Consider the following 18,665-nt stretch of genomic DNA (forward strand, 5'->3'; position numbering starts at 1 on the left):
ATTTGTACAAGATGCGTGAGGTTCGCCGTAAAAACGCCAAACGCAGCCGCTTTGTTTTCCTCGTGCACAAATCAAGCGTACCGCGGATGTTACCAAGTTCGGTTTGTTTTAGGTTCCATTTAGATAATTCTGAGAGAGAGAGAGCGAGCGAGCGAGCGAGCTCCTGAGACGCTGAAACGGGCCACGTATGAAAACATCTTGGTACACCCCTGCAGATTTTTCTGTCAACATTATAATCTGTTATTCATTTTAAACCCTCCTTTGCACATGTGCAAACCTTACCGAGATATATACTTCGATATTAAAGGGGGTCGTCCCATCGATTCGCGGGTACCGGTCCGTGAGTCAGACGGGACAGATATTAAGACAGCTGAGAGTTGCGCTCGTGCTTGTGATGACGACACATCTCCGACCCTTCTGAGTTAAAGTGCTGCGCGCGGCCTGTGAGCAGATCAGTACTGCCGGGTCTACACGAACACACCTGCTCATCTAGGTCACCGGGACCGGAGCTCAACCCAGTGGTGCAGGTCTTGAGCTCAGCTCTAGTAACGGCTACCGGAGGACTGAAGGGGTCCACGCTCTAAACTCTGGGATCCCGCCGGACTGACGCATTGGGAAAACGGTTTCTCTGTATGCCCAGGCATAATGAAAGATCGTGAATCTTTTATGTAAATGTTTACTTAAATATGAGCTTTTACACTCAGAATGTAAATAAAAGTAAGTAAATAAAAACATTGTAGTTGATGGTGTTAACAACACCCAGCGTTAGCCTACTTGATCGAATAAAACTAATATTATTAACCTATTAATACAAAAAAAAAAATCTGTATTAACAATGTATTATTTGCCATACAGTAGACAGCTCTGCCTTGAGATCTGAAGTAAATGACTTTATGTAATATAGAATGTAATGTGAAAAATAAATTCTGTAAATTCTGGCTTTAAAAAAAGTTATTTCAGTGTTACTACCACCTGTTGTGGATCGACAGACACACACCCCCTCTGACAGCTGTGCTGGGCGGTTGAATGGGGTTTGTGAGTATAGGATATACTAATACTGGACGCTGCAAGCAAACGTGCGGCCACATGCTCTGCGTCGGCCCTGCAATGAGTTGGGGAGTATACGGCAGGAGGAGAGAGAAAGCTTCGACTAAGTGCATCCTCACCTGGGCACACTCCCACATCATTTCCCCTTATGGAACATCCATACCTCCAGGGCACTGCACTCCATCACTCATGCCCACCAATCTGCATCCTCTCCCAGACAGACTACACACCATTTCCCTTTATGGAACAGCCACACCTCTGGGGCACTACACTCCATCACTCATGCCCAGCATACCACATACTCACCTGGACACACTCCTCACCCTGTCCCACTCTACATTCTGGAGCTCCAGACCTCCAGGAATGCAGCGCACCCTTTAGGGACCACACTTAAGCCCCCCTCCTCGGGCTAAACCTCTTAACTTGGATCAAGGTCTATTCTTCAATGGATCGCAGCAACGTAGCTGCTCTGCCACTCACAAGAACCTGGCCCAGAATTAGGTCATTTAAGGTCATTTAGCACCAGGTTCTCCACAAACATGCTTTGCAGCGACCAGAGAGAGTGCAGCCCCCTTGCAGCTGAATCCCTGGTCCGTTCACATGCGTCTGTTCACTGGGGTCCCCCAAAAGGGAGTCCCTGCCTAATTCAGACCAACCAAAGTGCTGCGGTATTGTTACATATAGGGAGGATTCTGATTTGGAGGCATTCATTCATAATCCCAGTTGGTAGCTTCGCACCAGTGGCTCCTCAGCCAAGCACACACACCAAATGTCTGAACCAACACCACATCAGTAGGGTAAAACTAACCTGTCTCATGACAGTCTCACGTTCCCTGTTAGTGAGTGAACAATCCAATGCTTGGTGAATTCTGCTTCACAATGATGGGAAGAGCTGACATCGAAGGATCAAACAGTGACGTCGCCATGAACGTTTGGCCGCCACAAGCCAGTTATCCCTGTGGTAACTTTTCTGACACTTCCTGCTTAAAACCCAAAAAGCCAGGATTGTGAAGCCCCACTTTCACGGTCTGTATACCTACTGAAAATGAAAATCAAACGAGCTTTTGCTGTTCTTCTCCATGGGAGGTTTCTGTCCTGCCCGAGCTGACATTAGGACACCTGCATTACGCTTTGACAGGTGTAAACCCCCCCCCCCCCCCCAGTCAATGAGAACATTTTTAATATCTGTAGGGAAAAGAGGGAGAAATGTATCCAACAACTTTCTTTTTTAATGTGCAACACAGTCAAAATTGTGAACTCATCTACATGCAAAAACTACAAAAAGCCTTTACAAACTGTAAACTCTTACTGGATAATTAAAACATTATAAAACTACATAAGATAAAACGTAACATCGGTAAATATGAGAATTCAAACAACAAAATGAACCAAGCTTATTCAAACTGAGAAGTAACAGCAGTAACTCTAGGCATGACCCATGGCCTTGAGGACCTGTTCGGCAGCGATGTGGTGGGCCTCCTCCTTCATGGTGTTGGTGCTGGCGCAGGGGAAAACTTCGGCAGCACCGCAGAACGGTTTGGGTAACCCTGGTACCAGCACGCTGTAGGTGACGCAGAGAAAGCCATTGATGTTGGTGTGATAGCGCACGTCGTAGAGTGGCACGCCGAACCCATACAGCTCACACACCCGACGCAGGCAGCCCACAGCATTGCGCAACCGCGAGAAGCGCTGTGGGCGGGGGTCGCGGGAGGTCGCCCTCACCAACTGGAAGCACGTGGGTGTGAAAAGAGCCTGGCTGACAGGTGTAGGACCCAGACAGTTGAGGGCGCCCACTTCTTCGCGCTCGTAATGTCTGGGCTTGGAGCTGCCGGACAACCAATGGACAGTGATGAAGATGCCAAACTGCTTCTTGAAGGCTGAGGAGAAGGTGAAAAAAACGTAGAGAATGTAGAAAATAATGTAGGAACCTGGTTCTCATTATAGTTTCTGTTACAAAAGGACCCTGAAGGAAGAAATTGAGATATTTCTCTCCTGTAACTTGAAAGCAGGTCAAAACTCAGTACAGCAACACTCCCATTTTATAGAGCTTCAACACAGGTTTTACTGCCTTTCAAAAACGGGGGACGTGGAGGACCAACCAAAGTGCTGCGGTATTGTTACGCATAGGGAGGATTCTGATTTGGAGGCGTTCAGTCATAATCCCACACGCACCAAATGTCTGAACCTGTGGTTCCTCTCGTACTGAGCAGGATTACTGTTGCAACACCACATCATCAATAGGGTAAAACTAACCTGTCTCATGACGTGAAGGATAACAGATTGTGGAAGAATGCAATCTTCTTGCAGACTTCCCTGTAATTCCAGCGTCTGCCCTACTGATCCCTTCCCAGCAAGGAACAAACATCCCACCTACAAGGAAGCCTCGTTTTCCGAGCAATAACCTCACCTGAATCTGGTGCATCAACTCCTAAACAGGAGCACTGCTCAGATACAATTTATGCCAACGCAGTCACTGCGCTCCTCGAAATCGGTGGCACATGTCAACATCACGGCATGTGGGAAAGTGCCCACATTGGCACGAACTAGCTGCCTCAGATGCATATGTTGGCTCATCGGGAAGTCAGCGAGTATCTGACAGGTGAATGTGCTGATGCGAAACAAGGGCTGACATTTTACTATCGTCAGACCCATGCTGATTGCTACAGCTGGGGGCCGTTTCCCAGATCACACCAGATCTAATGCCAATGCAAACGTAGCTAAGAAGACGCAGGGGCGCCCACACCTGCCCATGGGACACTTCTGTATGTTAAATCAGAACAGCACTTGTCTTTAATCCCGCACACCGACACATACTCTCCAACTGCAATTTACGTCTGTGTGTGATGAGTTGCTCAAACACGTCTGATTCAATCCATAAACTAATCATCAGTCCATTCAAGAATTCAAACAGGTGTTCTGAAGCAGGGAATGTAGCCAAGTGTGTGCTCCCTTCCTGCTCTTGGGACACTCCTCCCTGGTTTTGGCTGTTTAATATTCATTTTTAGAATTTTACCACTTTTCTTAACTTTTAGAATTAAAAGTGCCTTCACTTTTGGACAGTGTAATGTGTGTAACCCATAAGGACACTGTGCTAAAGCAACAGAAAATACAATCAACTGTCTGCATTCGTAGTTACTGTATTTCAATCAAATAAGGTCTATAGTTGCATGTTCACATAGCTGTAATGAATTCCCTCATGAGATTAGGTATAAAAAGAAACAAAAACAATATGAATCATTCCCGTCATCCTGTTCTGCTAGTCAGTGAGCTATGTTCAGATTTTGATTGCTCTTTGCAAGGCCTTAATTATTTTCCCCACCACTGTTGTTTCATGATATGGCACAGTCACCTGCTTTATTTTCATCCAATTATCATAAATTAGATTATCATAAATTAGACTCATCAGTCTAATCTGCTCAGAGTGACGTACTCTGCAGGTACCCCATTCTTCACAGCGCAGTGTGACGAGCCGAACCAGAAGCCGCCGTAAAGCCTCCAACACCTTACGCAGGGCTTGTTTAGTGCTCTGGAGGGTTTGACACAGCTGTAGTCTGGGATCTGAACCAGGAGCAAGCTTGGAACCAAAAAGTTAAAACCTTTTTTTTTTTTTTTTTTTTTTTAAATACAGATTTGAAGTACATTTAAGAAGCATACTTTCTGGGACTTGCTTCCGTAAACTTCTCACCAGTTTCTCTAGTTGTTCAGTGTAGTAATGAACTAGCTGACATCACTTATGAGCCTGGACGCAAGGCTGTGTCACCATAGAGGGTTCTGTGTGCTCACTACTACAAGATCCTCTCTGGCCTTAGCAAACCATACTGATACTACAAGCTCAATCTATTATAAACCCAATCTCCCTTTAGCAAACCATACTGATACCACAAGCTCAATCTATTATAAGCCCAATCTCCCTTTAGCAAACCATACTGATATAATCTCCACATCACCTTAGTAAACCATACGAATATTATCTCCATCTCTCCTTAATAAGACAAAAAGTATTATAATCTTAAATGCAGCGTTAGTAAACCTTTCAAAATCTCTCATCTTTTATATGCTTCATTATCATCTGAACACAGAAAGTGTCTGAGTGCGATGCAACTTGACTGTAGTTGTGGGAAGACTAAAAGTATTGTGTATCGGAATTGGGAAAAACTAACCATGCCCATGCAGCTAATCCTGCCCCCAGCTGCTAGCCACGACCACACCTGCACCCCTCTGCGTACCTTGCACCAGCACCTTCAGGGCCATGGAAGCGGTGTAGTGTGAAGAGTAGAGCACCAGGGCAGAGGCTGTCCTGCCCCTGGGCCCGGCCTCCCTCACGATGACCCCTGTGACCCCGTCCGACACCACGCGCAGCATGTTGAGCAGCGCTTCCTCACTCACGCCGGCTGGCAGCTCCCCCAGACACAGCTGTCTCTTTTCTGTGCTCAGCTTGACGACGAGGCGCACGCCGCCTTGCAGTGGGTGCAGGTGCAGGGCCCGGATGGCGGCCTCGGCGTCCATGGTACGCCCGTACTTGGCGTAGGCGAAGCCACGGTTCTGCCCACTGATGTTCATCATCAGGCGGAACTCGTACAGCGGCGCCACGATCTGGAAGAGCGGGATCAGGCAGTCCTCGAACATGTCCCGTGGGATACAGCAGATGAAGACCTCGCAGCCTGGGCCGGGAGCAGGACCTATCCAGCCTGGTAGAGCGACCGAACAAACATGTCAGGGAGAGACAGAGAGAGAAGGGTAGGAGGGGAGAGAGAGAGAGAGAGAGAGAGAAGGGTAGGAGGGGAGAGAGAGAGAAGGGTAGGAGGGGAGAGAGAGAAAAGGGTAGGAGGGGAGAGAGAGAGAGAGAGAGAGAGAGAGAGAGAGAGAAGGGTAGGAGGGGAGACAGAGAGAGAGAGAGAAGGGTAGGAGGGGAGAGAGAGAGAGAGAGAAGGGTAGGAGGGGAGAGAGAGAGAGAGAGAGAGAGAGAAGGGTAGGAGGGGAGAGAGAGAGAGAGAGAGAAGGGTAGGAGGGGAGAGAGAGAGAGAGAAGGGTAGGAGGGGAGAGAGAGAGAAAAGGGTAGGAGGGGAGAGAGAGAGAGAAAAGGGTAGGAGGGGAGAGAGAGAGAAGGGTAGGAGGGAGAGAGAGAGAGAGAGAGAAGGGTAGGAGGGGAGAGAGAGAGAGAGAGAGAAGGGTAGGAGGGGAGAGAGAGAGAAAAGGGTAGGAGGGGAGAGAGAGAGAAAAGGGTAGGAGGGGAGAGAGAGAGAAAAGGGTAGGAGGGGAGAGAGAGAGAGAGAGAAGGGTAGGAGGGGAGAGAGAGAGAGAGAGAGAAGGGTAGGAGGGGAGAGAGAGAGAGAGAGAGAAGGGTAGGAGGGGAGAGAGAGAGAAGGGTAGGAGGGGAGAGAGAGAGAGAGAGAGAAGGGTAGGAGGGGAGAGAGAGAGAGAGAGAGAGAGAGAAGGGTAGGAGGGGAGAGAGAGAGAGAGAGAGAGAGAGAGAGAAGGGTAGGAGGGGAGAGAGAGAGAGAGAGAAGGGTAGGAGGGGAGAGAGAGAGAAAAGGGTAGGAGGGGAGAGAGAGAGAGAAAAGGGTAGGAGGGGAGAGAGAGAGAAAAGGGTAGGAGGGGAGAGAGAGAAAAGGGTAGGAGGGGAGAGAGAGAAAAGGGTAGGAGGGGAGAGAGAGAGAAAAGGGTAGGAGGGGAGAGAGAGAGAAAAGGGTAGGAGGGGAGAGAGAGAGAAAAGGGTAGGAGGGGAGAGAGAGAGAGAGAGAGAAGGGTAGGAGGGGAGAGAGAGAGAGAGAGAGAGAAGGGTAGGAGGGGAGAGAGAGAGAGAGAGAGAGAAGGGTAGGAGGGGAGAGAGAGAGAGAGAGAGAGAGAGGAGAGAGAAGGGGAGAGAGAGAGAGAGAGAGAGAGAAGGGTAGGAGGGGAGAGAGAGAGAGAGAGAAGGGTAGGAGGGGAGAGAGAGAGAGAGAGAAGGGTAGGAGGGGAGAGAGAGAGAGAGAAGGGTAGGAGGGGAGAGAGAGAAAAGGGTAGGAGGGGAGAGAGAGAGAAAAGGGTAGGAGGGGAGAGAGAGAGAAAAGGGTAGGAGGGAGAGAGAGAGAGAGAGAGAGAGAGAAGGGTAGGAGGGGAGAGAGAGAGAGAGAGAGAGAAGGGTAGGGAGGGGAGAGAGAGAGAGAGAGAGAAGGGTAGGAGGGGAGAGAGAGAGAGAAGGGTAGGAGGGGAGAGAGAGAGAGAAGGGTAGGAGGGGAGAGAGAGAGAGAGAGAGAGAGAGAAGGGTAGGAGGGGAGAGAGAGAGAGAAAAGGGTAGGAGGGGAGAGAGAGAGAGAGAAAAGGGTAGGAGGGGAGAGAGAGAGAGAGAGAAAAGGGTAGGAGGGGAGAGAGAGAGAAGGGTAGGAGGGGAGAGAGAGAGAAAAGGGTAGGAGGGGAGAGAGAGAGAAGGGTAGGAGGGGAGAGAGAGAGAAAAGGGTAGGAGGGGAGAGAGAGAGAAGGGTAGGAGGGGAGACAGAGAGAGAGAGAGAGAGAAGGGTAGGAGGGGAGACAGAGAGAGAGAGAGAGAGAGAGAGAGAGAAGGGTAGGAGGGGAGAGAGAGAGAGAGAGAGAGAGAGAGAAGGGTAGGAGGGGAGAGAGAGAGAAAAGGGTAGGAGGGGAGAGAGAGAGAAAAGGGTAGGAGGGGAGAGAGAGAGAGAGAGAGAGAGAGAGAGAGTAGGGTAGGAGGGGAGAAAGAGAGAGAGAAGGGTAGGAGGGGAGGGGGATAAGGAAAAGAAGTTCAAAGTCTCATATTAGACAAACTCTTATGCCACAACTAGAATCTTGTGCTTTTTATCTGCCAGATGTGTGGAAAACACAGGGCCGTTTGACAATACAAACATTATAATTCATCTTGTAGTCATCATATATCACCCATCTGTTCTAGCAGAAAGGATGTGATGTCAGACTGATCCATTTTTAACTGAGTACTCTGGGGCAAATTAACCCTTAAATAATACATCAAAAACACTTTCATTTAAGAGACACACGCTGATGTAGCAAGTCTGTGTTACTTAATCACATCAACGTCTGCTGTGCAGGTGAAAGCGTTTTATACAGCAGCTGCAGCCAAAATACGGCAGACGACGAAAGAAGAACTGCATGTCCAAAGGGCCACGTGTCTCGGAAAAAACAACGTATTTCTACAGTCCAGGGCTGATTTCTGCAATTTTTGCCCTTAAACAATTCCCATGACCAAACAACACATATTGGAGTTAACATGAAATAAAACAATGATGAGAACCCAGCAGCGATGTGGATGTGACCAGTGAGGAGACATCGCAACCTTTCGTCCCGGTTTGATTAATCTCAGGCATTAAAACGTAACTCCATTTAATGAGACTTCCTGTTCACACGCAGCCGAGCTTAGAATAACGAGTTTCACTGGAAAACCTGCCTCATCCAGTAAAACACATTTAATAGGAACACTGGTACACATTCCATCCCTAGCCTAATGGAAGTCTTCTCCTTCAAACATGTTAACACTTTACCATTGGTTGTACAACAAATCACACAAAACATAATAAAACCAATTAGTGACAACTCGCTGAAACTATTCTCAAATGTGTGTGACACACAGCCAATTGCTAAATTGTTCTCGAGGTTTCAGCAATGAGAAAGTCTTATGGCTACATTACGGTGCCCAACAAAATGTGTGTATCTCCAAAGAGCAACTGAAAGTGCAAACTGCGTAAAGGCGGCATGCAGAAGCATTGGTTACCTCTGCTTAACCACCTCCTCAAACAGGAACACACCTGCTGTGCTGTGATAGGCTCATCACCTTCAGCACAAATACAACCATGTACAGTATTGATTTTGAGATGCAAGAGTAAATTTATTATAACACCACTACATCTAGCAAAAGGCTCTGAACCAAAAGACTGAACTGTAAACACCATTTGCCTTCTATTTTCACCCACATCCCTTCAACCTTTCAAACAAATCTCTTCACATGAACGAACAGTGGAGTCATTTAACAAACACAAGCATACCAATATAACAAACATAAAATATAACAGTATAAACTATAACAAATTTATCCAAAACTGAACACAACTAACAAACACCTTCCAAAGAATAAGCACTTAAAAAACAAAACTTCAACAGAAGTGCACATCCAACCTCCCATCCCATGGACTCAAAGTGCTGCAGAGGGCTGCATGTTCTCAAAGCAAGTTCCTCATTATCTGCAGAACTGCCTTCACTCTGCCAGCGCTCAGACAACACCAAAGCCCTCCAGCGTCGGCATTTAAGACTCTTAAACCAAGAGCACTTAAGGGGACGGACAGAAAAGCTTTCAGTTTATTTACATTATAACTTCAGCCTCTGAGTCTCTAGCTAAGGCACATGGAACATAATCGTCTCAAGTGATAGAACAACGCTCAGGGATGCAGTTTGCTGACCAGTTACTATAACTGGTGGTAAACCTGGACCTTTTTGCCATTGTTAAGTGCTGTCTAATTACCCTGAACTAGAGGCACAGTCAAAGAGTCACAGCACTGATAAATGATTTTTCACACATGGTAATACTTTCTATGGGCTTCCATTAAGTTTGCTTGGAGCCTTAATCACAAAGAAAATGTCTGATTCGTCTCAGCCCTCTCCATATGCGATTCTTATTCACGTTCTCTGAAACGTATCTGAAAGCCAATAGCCGAGGGCCAGGCGTTAATTGAAAAGGCATGGTTAGTTTGCAGGCGGCTGCTAATGCATGACCCGCAGCAGGTCAGACATTCAATTCCACATACCCGTAGGAGGACCGCCATATTTTCGTTGACCATTAACCTGTGTCAAGGTGATGGATGTTGTCTCAAGCCAGTCTTCAAAAGACCTCCGTCTCTGTGCGCTCAAAACCTGGGGGTGCGGTGGGATTACATCATTCAGATGATGAAATTCAGATAAAATGATCAATTGAAAGACAGTGCACGCTCATTTCACAGCTAACCCCCTTATATATTGTTAGAACAAAATATAAAGGGGTGGGGGGGGGGGGGGTTGTCGGTGCAGCTTTCAAGCATATAAATGTGTAATTAATGCGTGAACAGATATTGTAACGTCAGTAATGTGTGTAGTCTCTTTAGATTACGTTTACATGTATGCCAGGCAGAGGAGGTTTTGTTTTATGCTGTACATGACGGACATTACTGGACAAAGTAACGTCCTCTAGTAACGTGTAATGAGTTTTGGATGTTTCTACAGTTCATGTATAAACTGTCTACAATACTCCAAGAGTAGCGAATAAACCAGCAAGATTACTGCAAAACTGAGCGAGTCTTACTCGCGTCTCCTCCACGTGCTTCACAGGCTTCCCTTCCCTCTACCAGCCCCAAAACTCACCGCTAATCTGGGTTGGAGTAAAATTTAAAATAGGCCCAACTCCTAAGCGTTATAACATGTCGTCTTCAAGCTAAACGTCTTGGAATGACTGTATGCTACACGCATTGTGAACAAGCAAGCGTGTGCCTCAGTCGCCAACTTGGTTAAGCCTGCACCGCGCGGCAGAAGTCAACACGAAAACAAACAGGCTTTGTGTTGCTCACCTGCTGGTCTCTCTCCATTTTCAGAACTCCGTTTGTCTTTCAGCTTCTTTGACGGGGCTATTGGACCAACACCGGGAGCGGGGGCGCGCTTTCAGACTCCAATTAATCGGATGGTCGTACCAACCGGCGGTAAAGGGGAAGCATTTAGTCAACTCACAGCAAAGAAACCACGTATATATGTTGGAGCACACAATTCAGTTAACAACAACAACAAAAATCACGCACACATATAACGCTTTTTAAAATTTATTTATTTATTTATTTTATTTATTTAAAAAAAAAAATATTTTTTTTGGGGGGGGGGGCGTGTATTTGTGGAGATTTTATTACAATAGCCACCACAAGATGTCAGGCAACGACTACGCGAAAGAGCAAACGCACTTGATTTCCATTTATCCAGGATACGTGAGGGGACCGAGCGTTAAGTGAATTTCGTTTAATTAACCAGTAGGGCTCTCACCTGGAGGTGGTCTCGTCGAAGTCCTCGGAGCTGACGGGGAGCGTCGTGAAGGCCTGTATGCGACCTAATTCAACCCAGGCAGTGAGCTTTCTGAAACGTCATTGTAAAGGCACAGATTTGGCCGGTTTGTGGAACGTGCACTTTGGTCTGTCTTTCTCCATATTGCATTGGCGCTGCATGGGTTTGTGGTTATTCTTTTGCTAGCACACCTGATGCAACGTATCAGTTCGTGATCAAAGGGACTGCTTTCACGAGTCGAATGGGTTTTCAGCACAGCAAACAGAAGCCTTTAATAGACTTCACGCTCTCCCCAGACATTTTATGAAAGTGTTCGTTATATGTAATAGGCTGCTCAGTAGTTAACCTATGAATATTTTTCGAACGTCAGTTCAGGCTAGCGTATTGCATTTATCTTAACCCTATTATTAAAGACTAAGACGGGGCGCATAGCTTAATACGGGGAATTCGTTCCAGATGGCAAGCTTTACGCAAACGTCCTTTTCGATCTTACGCGCACTATTTTATACAGTTTATGAGGGAGCTCTTTTGCGCGCTTCTGTGAGAATGCTTGTCATAGATCTGGCGAAGGAATACTCCCACTTTACAACGCCGCCATTTGCACTGCAAGCGACGAATTCATTAACAGGTGTATTTTTCATTCATCTTTACGCGCTCGTTCAAATGTTTTGTTCAAGAAAACGTGTCCAAGATTACCCTGGAAGTGTTATAAGACGAGGCATGTAAGCTGCAAAGGACCCCGAGCGCGCGTGTACTTCAGCGCGAGAGGGTCATGCTCGAACAGACCGGTTGTAATCAGGTGCCACTAAATGGTGAGCGAAATAAGTGCTACAGTGAACACACTGGTGATTATAGTTCCCGTTTAAAATCTGAAAGTGCGTCCGGCGGTTCTGTAAAATAAATTGTCTGGTGTAAATCACAAAACTCAAGCAACGCACTTTTAGAGCAAAATGATCACGCCATTTGGTTTGCTCTTAAGATAAAGAAAGTAGTGTTTGTTGTCTTCATGGTCGGAGCTCTTACTGCAGACGTAAATTTCCGAAAGCATAAAGAAATATGCTTTTCGGCTATAATTACTTTGTTTACCTTGTAATTATTGGTAGATCGTGGATTCAGCACCTTCTAACTGAGTAAGACAGTAGCTCTGTGCTTTGGGGGTTTCTAAACTGAACTTCCAGAGTAAATCCATTTACACTTTAAAGGTCACTTAAACAGAATGGCTTCTAAATTCCCACCTTGTCTATAAATGAGAGTTCCGCATCTTATTTTCCTTTCGTTAACGAACACCTTCCTAAAAACTCCAGGGCAGCAGCTGGCGTCTGCAGAGTGGCACCTGGTGGTAGTGGCGTGCCACACCATGCTGGGAGCCCGTGCCTTGCGGCTCGGCTGGCCCCATGTTCTTGCAGGGGAGATGTTTAAAAGGCTTTTATGAGAGCTGAAGCTGCCCTGGCCTTTTTGCTCTCTGAGAAGAAGCGAGAGGAGAGCACTTAGACTGCTGCCTTCCTTTCTGCACCCCCCACTCTTCTTCCCGGGCACACCTCGCCCCTTTTCCTAACCTCTCTCCATTTCTCTTGTTTCTCTAATCTCTAAAATGTTTTACATTTGTGAGGATAGACAAAAGTAAATTCACTGTTTTGTGACATAAGGGTGATGTGTAATGCAGAATCTCTCGTTCTTTTTTTTTTCTCTCTCTGGCTCTCTCACTTTTCCTGCTGTCTCCGTGGCTGGGTTGAATGATGTGATGTGGTGTACATACAGCCATACTGATAAACAAGCAGCACATCAATGCCTCATAATGCAGGGAGGGTCACTAAGCTAAGCACATAACTCACGCACCGACAGCAGTCCTGCTGATAAGCATATTAAAACTTCGGGCTGGTGTTGTGACCTTGGCTCTCTGGCTATGCATATTCTCCTCATATGGCCTCACCTATTGACTCTTAACCACATAACGGATTCTTAACTTGGTGTAAGGGATTGATGAACAGGTACAATACATTTACGCACACACCCACCAATAATTGACAAGCAGCGTAGTGGAGTAGATGATCACTGAGCTGTGGCCAAATAGAACTGAATATGTATTTTATTCATTTATGACCTTTCAGCCCTGTGCACAAGTTCTTTTGCTATTAGGAGTCATTTGCATAGTGACAGGACTTCCGTTGCCGGGGGGTCGCCCTGCAGTAACGCACCCATACACACGTTCTGCCACAATGGATGATCCTAGTCCCAATCCCAACCCCAGACTTCACTGCAGGAGCCTGCAGTAAATCTATCGTCCCCTCACATCCTCAGCTGTGAACACCGTGAACTCTTCCGCACTTCCCCTGACTCCAGACGCACGCGTGTGGGGGGGCACTGCTCTGCCTCTGCTTCTTTGGCAGTGCTGGCGGTAAACTAAAATGTATTGTGGACTCGCATGTGCAGCCTTTAGTCAGGTTATTCATTAATTCATTCGTGAGACACTAAAGCACCATCTGCAGGGGGAGGCAGAACGGTAATTTACCTGTCAGCGCGGGGAAGGCAGCGGGCTTTCCCATACACAAACACTTTCTTTCTTTCTCTTTCGCTCTCTCTCTCTAACTGCTGGGTCTTTGCTGCGCAGTTGTACACTAAAAGGTAAGTGCCCAGCCGGCAAAGCGAGGCAGTCAGTTTCTCTACCGCTCAGGGGCTTCCCGCAGCCATAACCGTGGGAGACGTGTTGCTCTCCTCTCAGCCACAGCGACCTGCCATGTGTCTCACGCTGACCTGTGCCGCATCGAAATTATAACGCATTCTGATTGAAGGCACAGTCGTTAGCGTGAGCCGATGGTCTGGTTCAGAACCATGGTCTAGTGCAGATAAATAGCAACGGACTCTTTTCCTCTAAGTCAGGTGTGTCGGCATGTGTGTGTGCCTGCATGTCAATGTTCATGTGTGTTAGGGAGTTGGGTCTAAAGAGTGATCATAGTGATCATTTAAAAATAATGTGAGGTGATGAAATGGCGTGAATGACCAGAGAATGTGATGACCAATGTCACAGAACTTAGGGAGACCTCTTAGAAATATCGCAGCAATAAAACGTATGGACTTTATTTCTAACATCTTTTATGTATTCCTATGTTGTGGCTGTAACACAACCTGATTTTAAATTGAAACCATGAATCTTGTTGCTTTTACATGAATAGTAGCTTTACGTATATTTTATTTGAATTCAGATCATTTATTGCACAATCATCATACATTAAAATTGAACACAGGCCTGTTATGTCTCAGGCCTTCTGTGGGCTGTTTACAGAATGTGTCATTGCATTTTATTTGTGTGTGTGCGCACAGCTGTCTATTGTGACTCCCTCTGCTTGCTTGTTATGAGCTTTAGCAATCAGGTGCACAGATGTTGGTCATTTGCCTTGCTGATAAGAAGTGTCCGTGGCGTTTTGTGTTGATGTCATCAGAGCGGTCAAGTTTGACGTCTATGCTGTCTCAAGCATGCTGGTCAATATTGGTACCAGAGACTATCCTCAAAGGAAGCCATTGGTCCCCCCCCCTCCCCCAAGCACGCTCTCGCTCTCCATCTGCAATGTTAAGTCTCTCAGTAACTCGTCGTCCTCCTGTTCTAAGTCTTAGTACTGTTGTGTTCAACACTCTCTTTTCACAGTTTATTTATACAGTACAACCATTAATGACCAAGGTGGCTATACAACTGTGTACGAAAAGAAATGTGGGTTTTATGGTTATGTACAAATAAAACTGTGTGTGCATGCACACGCACACGCCTGTGCATGAGGCTCTTGGGCAAAGCAAGCAGTCACAGAGACAGTAAACTAAACACATCTGCCAAGTTCCTCTTTTAGCCGTAGGATATCAAAGCCACACAGAGCGGCTGGTTTTTTTCCTTACTCTTTTTTAACTGTCTTGCCTTTCCTGCATATATAGTTTAGAAAATTATATAATTATATTGTATATATTTTCCTTCTGTTTATAAATGCATTATCTTATTTGACATGCAGTAGTTTTTGTAGATTTGGAAGGAATAACCTTTTGATATACTGTAATTTTCACCATCTATATAATCTGAGAATGTATTGAAGAAATACATTTCCATAAGAATGACTACAAATGCATGATAACGTTTGTGTGTGTGTGTTTAACACAATATATCTGCACAACACAGGGTGAAGTAAGTGTGCGCGTGCATGTATGCATATGCCTGCGTGTGTTTAACATGGAGGAGTGGTCTAGTGTGAATTGCAGTAATTGCCTTGTTTGTTTCTCTGCTTCTTCTGTGGGCTGGCACACTACTGCTCCACTGCCTCCGATTTTTTTGTCATTTGCAATTTCAAATGGAATTAACAAGCATACCAAGTAACAAGTCCAAGTGGGACAGAAATTGTGTGTGTGCATTTGTGATGGTGAGAGAGAAAGAGACAGAGGAAAAAAATACTTCACTTTTTTTCTTTCTGCATTCAACATGTCATGGCAAACTCGATCTTTCCACCTATGGATGTTTTCATCTTCTGTGTCGTCTGCACCTCAGTGGCAGACACTGAAAGCTAGATGATTATGCTGACGCAGGTCGTCCTGGGTGTATGATAGAAGTGGACGTTATCTCTAATGTACTTCCAGTGACTGAGGTGGGTCTCAAACACACACCATGAATAGCTGTTTCTCTGGGCTGAATGCAAGATAAGAGTCAGATAGAGAAGTGCTTTTGAAAAAAGGTCACGGGGATTGTAAAGCAATGATGGACTGGGAGAGAGAGTGAGTGAATGATGGGTAAAGAGAAAGATGGAAAGAGACTGGATGACAAGGGGGAAAGGTTATGATGGAGTGTAAATAGAAGAGTTTAAAAATGAGGTGAACAGAGAGAGAATGAGAGAGAAGGTAGACAGAGCTAGACAGACCAGGGTACTCTAACTGGAGAATCTGATCATGTCTGCTCGAACTTTCTCTAGCTGGAGAGAGAGAGTTTTTTTTGCAGCTCTCTCTGCTGAAGTCAGGTTTGGATCTTGTTCGTAGAGATCATATGTGGGACGTCCCAGTTCCAGGCTGTTCAGCAGAGGTAGCCTCGGGACCGCATGTTCCCCTGAGACAGTGAGGAAAAAGGAAAACAAGGCTGAAAGGTGTTTCCCTGTCCAGGAACAGAAACAGCCGCGCAGTACTGTACCTACAAAAGAAAAGGCACAGACAGCTAAAGGGCAGGGAGATAGAGATGAGTTCAGGCAGTAATGTGATTCTCCAGCACCACAATGACCAACCAGATGGAAACACTTAGAAAAATAACCTGGACACTGGCCGCTACATGAAGCTGTTAAGACGAAATAAATCCCACCTTTTAGGGTCTGTGGGGGATTTCGCATGGATGCGTCTGAACGTGGTCGAACCAATCAGGAGGCGGCAACTGCATGTGAAATTCATCCCTGAGTTTGCGAGCTCACTTGCCCGCGTTATAGCGACCACCCCAGTACGGGAATTAACTATTACGGCGAAGCTCAGACGTGCACCTACGTCGGACAGCGAGAGTTGCGCAGTGGACGCCCTCTTTGTTGGCTATCATCATTTACACGCGCTCATAGTTCGTTCGTTTGTTTGTTTTTTTGTGCTCGAGTCGACCAACGTTGCTTCGGCACCCCGTCGCTCGTGTCTCTACCGCGTGTACAAAACCGTAACGGATCATTTCAAGTTTTACATATCTGAATGGCTGTTCAGTTAGTCTGTCTCATTTAACGGCACTGGATAACGTTCCGACAAGTTTGAAATTGACTTTCGGCATCTGATATTTGAGGATTTGACTCTGCCCGTAGGATTCCGGACCTTCTATCAGACTGTCGCCCGTTTGGATGCATACAGTGGGCGGTGGGGTGTCGTTGAGGGTCGCGACGGACCGATCGGGGCAAGGCGCGCGCTTAGTCTGCATCTCGCTAGCTTCAGCATCTGTACCCCGAATGCCTCCCGTGACAGGTCGAGATGACTCGCCTAGGACTCACTTCTCAAGACCGTAACACGGTTTCATTTGTATAGCGCGGCTTGGTGACACCAGTAAAGCGGTGTGTGAGTGTAACAATATTGTCATGTGGTGCTCGAGAACAATGAACATGTGCGTTATAACGAGAGCGAAGCAAAACATGTCACCTGTGATTTTCTTAGAGGATGCGTCCTTTTTTTTTTTTTTTTTTTTTTTTTTTTAATAAAGATTTTCTAATGGAGGCATGAGACAGCTATATGGACGACTAACTCAAATTCTAATTAATGTTCGTCCATTTGTCTCCATGAAACTATTGTGTAACAGTTTGTGGAGTGTTTTATTATTAATTACGAAATGTAACTCATGTTAGTGTTACAGTTTAGGTATGTTTATCTGAACGTGTTATTTTATTCAAAGCTATAGTTTTTGAAGACTATGGGTCATTAATGAAAGATGACTCTAGCCACCGGTTCTGTCTGACTGTTGGGTAGAGTGTGAATGTTACGAATGATATGAATCAGTCTGAAATAGCCTAGTTGCTTTTTTGACAATAGGTTTACCATTTGACTAAATGAACAATTAAACAGGCTCGTACAGACAGGTGTGATTTACTCCGAGTACGACTGCAGGCAAAATTTAGAAATATGGGTCTACAGACATATTTTGTCAGTCAGTATATATTCTCTTCTGTCTTACACGTACATGCAAGAAAACCAGTAATGTTACGAGGAGTAACCCCCCCCCCCCCATAAGGGTACAATAAACACTCTATATAAACTGTCGAAACAGTTGCGAGTCTGTTTAAATGTAGTACCTTTTTTTGCTCACCTGAGTCGGTTTGATGCGGCGGAGTGTCTCTGCTTTTGTCTTCGATCATCGCATTCATCATCTTGAGTGGTGTTTGTCACACTCCAATGCCGCTGGACACGCTGTAATGCACGCGCTGATCGACAGGTGTATGTATTAGCTGTGTTAATGATTGCAGATTTGATGTGCTCGCGCGTGCTGTGTGTATCCCCAGGGGTCGGGTCGTATGTCAGTCGCGTGGAACGAACAGTCTCATATCGAAAAGCGCAAGACAGAAACAGAATCAATATGCAAAAATTAAGTTCAAGAATTCAGTTTCTGTGTGTGTGTGTTTGATCTGACCCTTTAGAGTGCATAATATTATTCTAAGTAGCCTATATAACGACGGGCGCAAAAGCGTTGCCTTACGAGGAGTCTCTCCTGCTTTTGACGTACAAACGCCCACACATCTCAGACTGACTGACTTCTTATCGCAGGCAGGTGTGTGAGCAGCGTGCTAATCGGACGTATGTCCAGGTGTGTGTGTGTGTGTCTGTTCAGTAGGCTACCCGAGCTTCACTCAGAGCTTCAACACCTCGCTGCTGTCCTGGCGTCTGCCTCCGGGCAACAGATGTTGCGTGCAAAGAAGCCTGGAAGAAATACGGACTACAGAAACAGTTACGATCCTTTTTACTGGATGATTGCGACTGATGATTTCGGTGGATATAGTGAAAGCTGCCTTTTTTTTTGTGTCACAAATAACATGCACTAATTGGGTGTTTCCTCAAAGACTGCGCTTGAGCGCTGCCTCAGATGATTACTTGGCCAAGGACACATCGAGAGAGTCTAATGACTCCGTCGTTTTCGGCGG

At 46.1% G+C, this 18,665-nt stretch overlaps 1 protein-coding gene across 1 annotated transcript; it reads right to left on the reverse strand.

Annotated features, from left to right (window-relative positions):
* Positions 1-1,349: 1,349 nt before the first annotated feature.
* On the reverse strand, positions 1,350-12,970 carry LOC118242670 (dead end protein 1-like). The gene is made up of 5 exons (XM_081701564.1): positions 12,950-12,970; positions 9,792-9,897; positions 5,274-5,735; positions 2,574-2,924; positions 1,350-1,402 (listed from the first exon to the last, which is right to left on the reverse strand). Exons 1-5 carry the CDS (start codon positions 12,968-12,970, stop codon positions 1,350-1,352), a joined length of 993 nt encoding a protein of 330 aa, XP_081557690.1.
* Between the last annotated feature and the right edge of the window lie 5,695 nt (positions 12,971-18,665).

The sequence above is a fragment of the Electrophorus electricus genome, chromosome 18, assembly GCF_041902795.1.
Source record: "Electrophorus electricus isolate QZ-2024a chromosome 18, ASM4190279v1, whole genome shotgun sequence".
Classification (NCBI taxonomy): Eukaryota; Metazoa; Chordata; class Actinopteri; order Gymnotiformes; family Gymnotidae; genus Electrophorus; species Electrophorus electricus.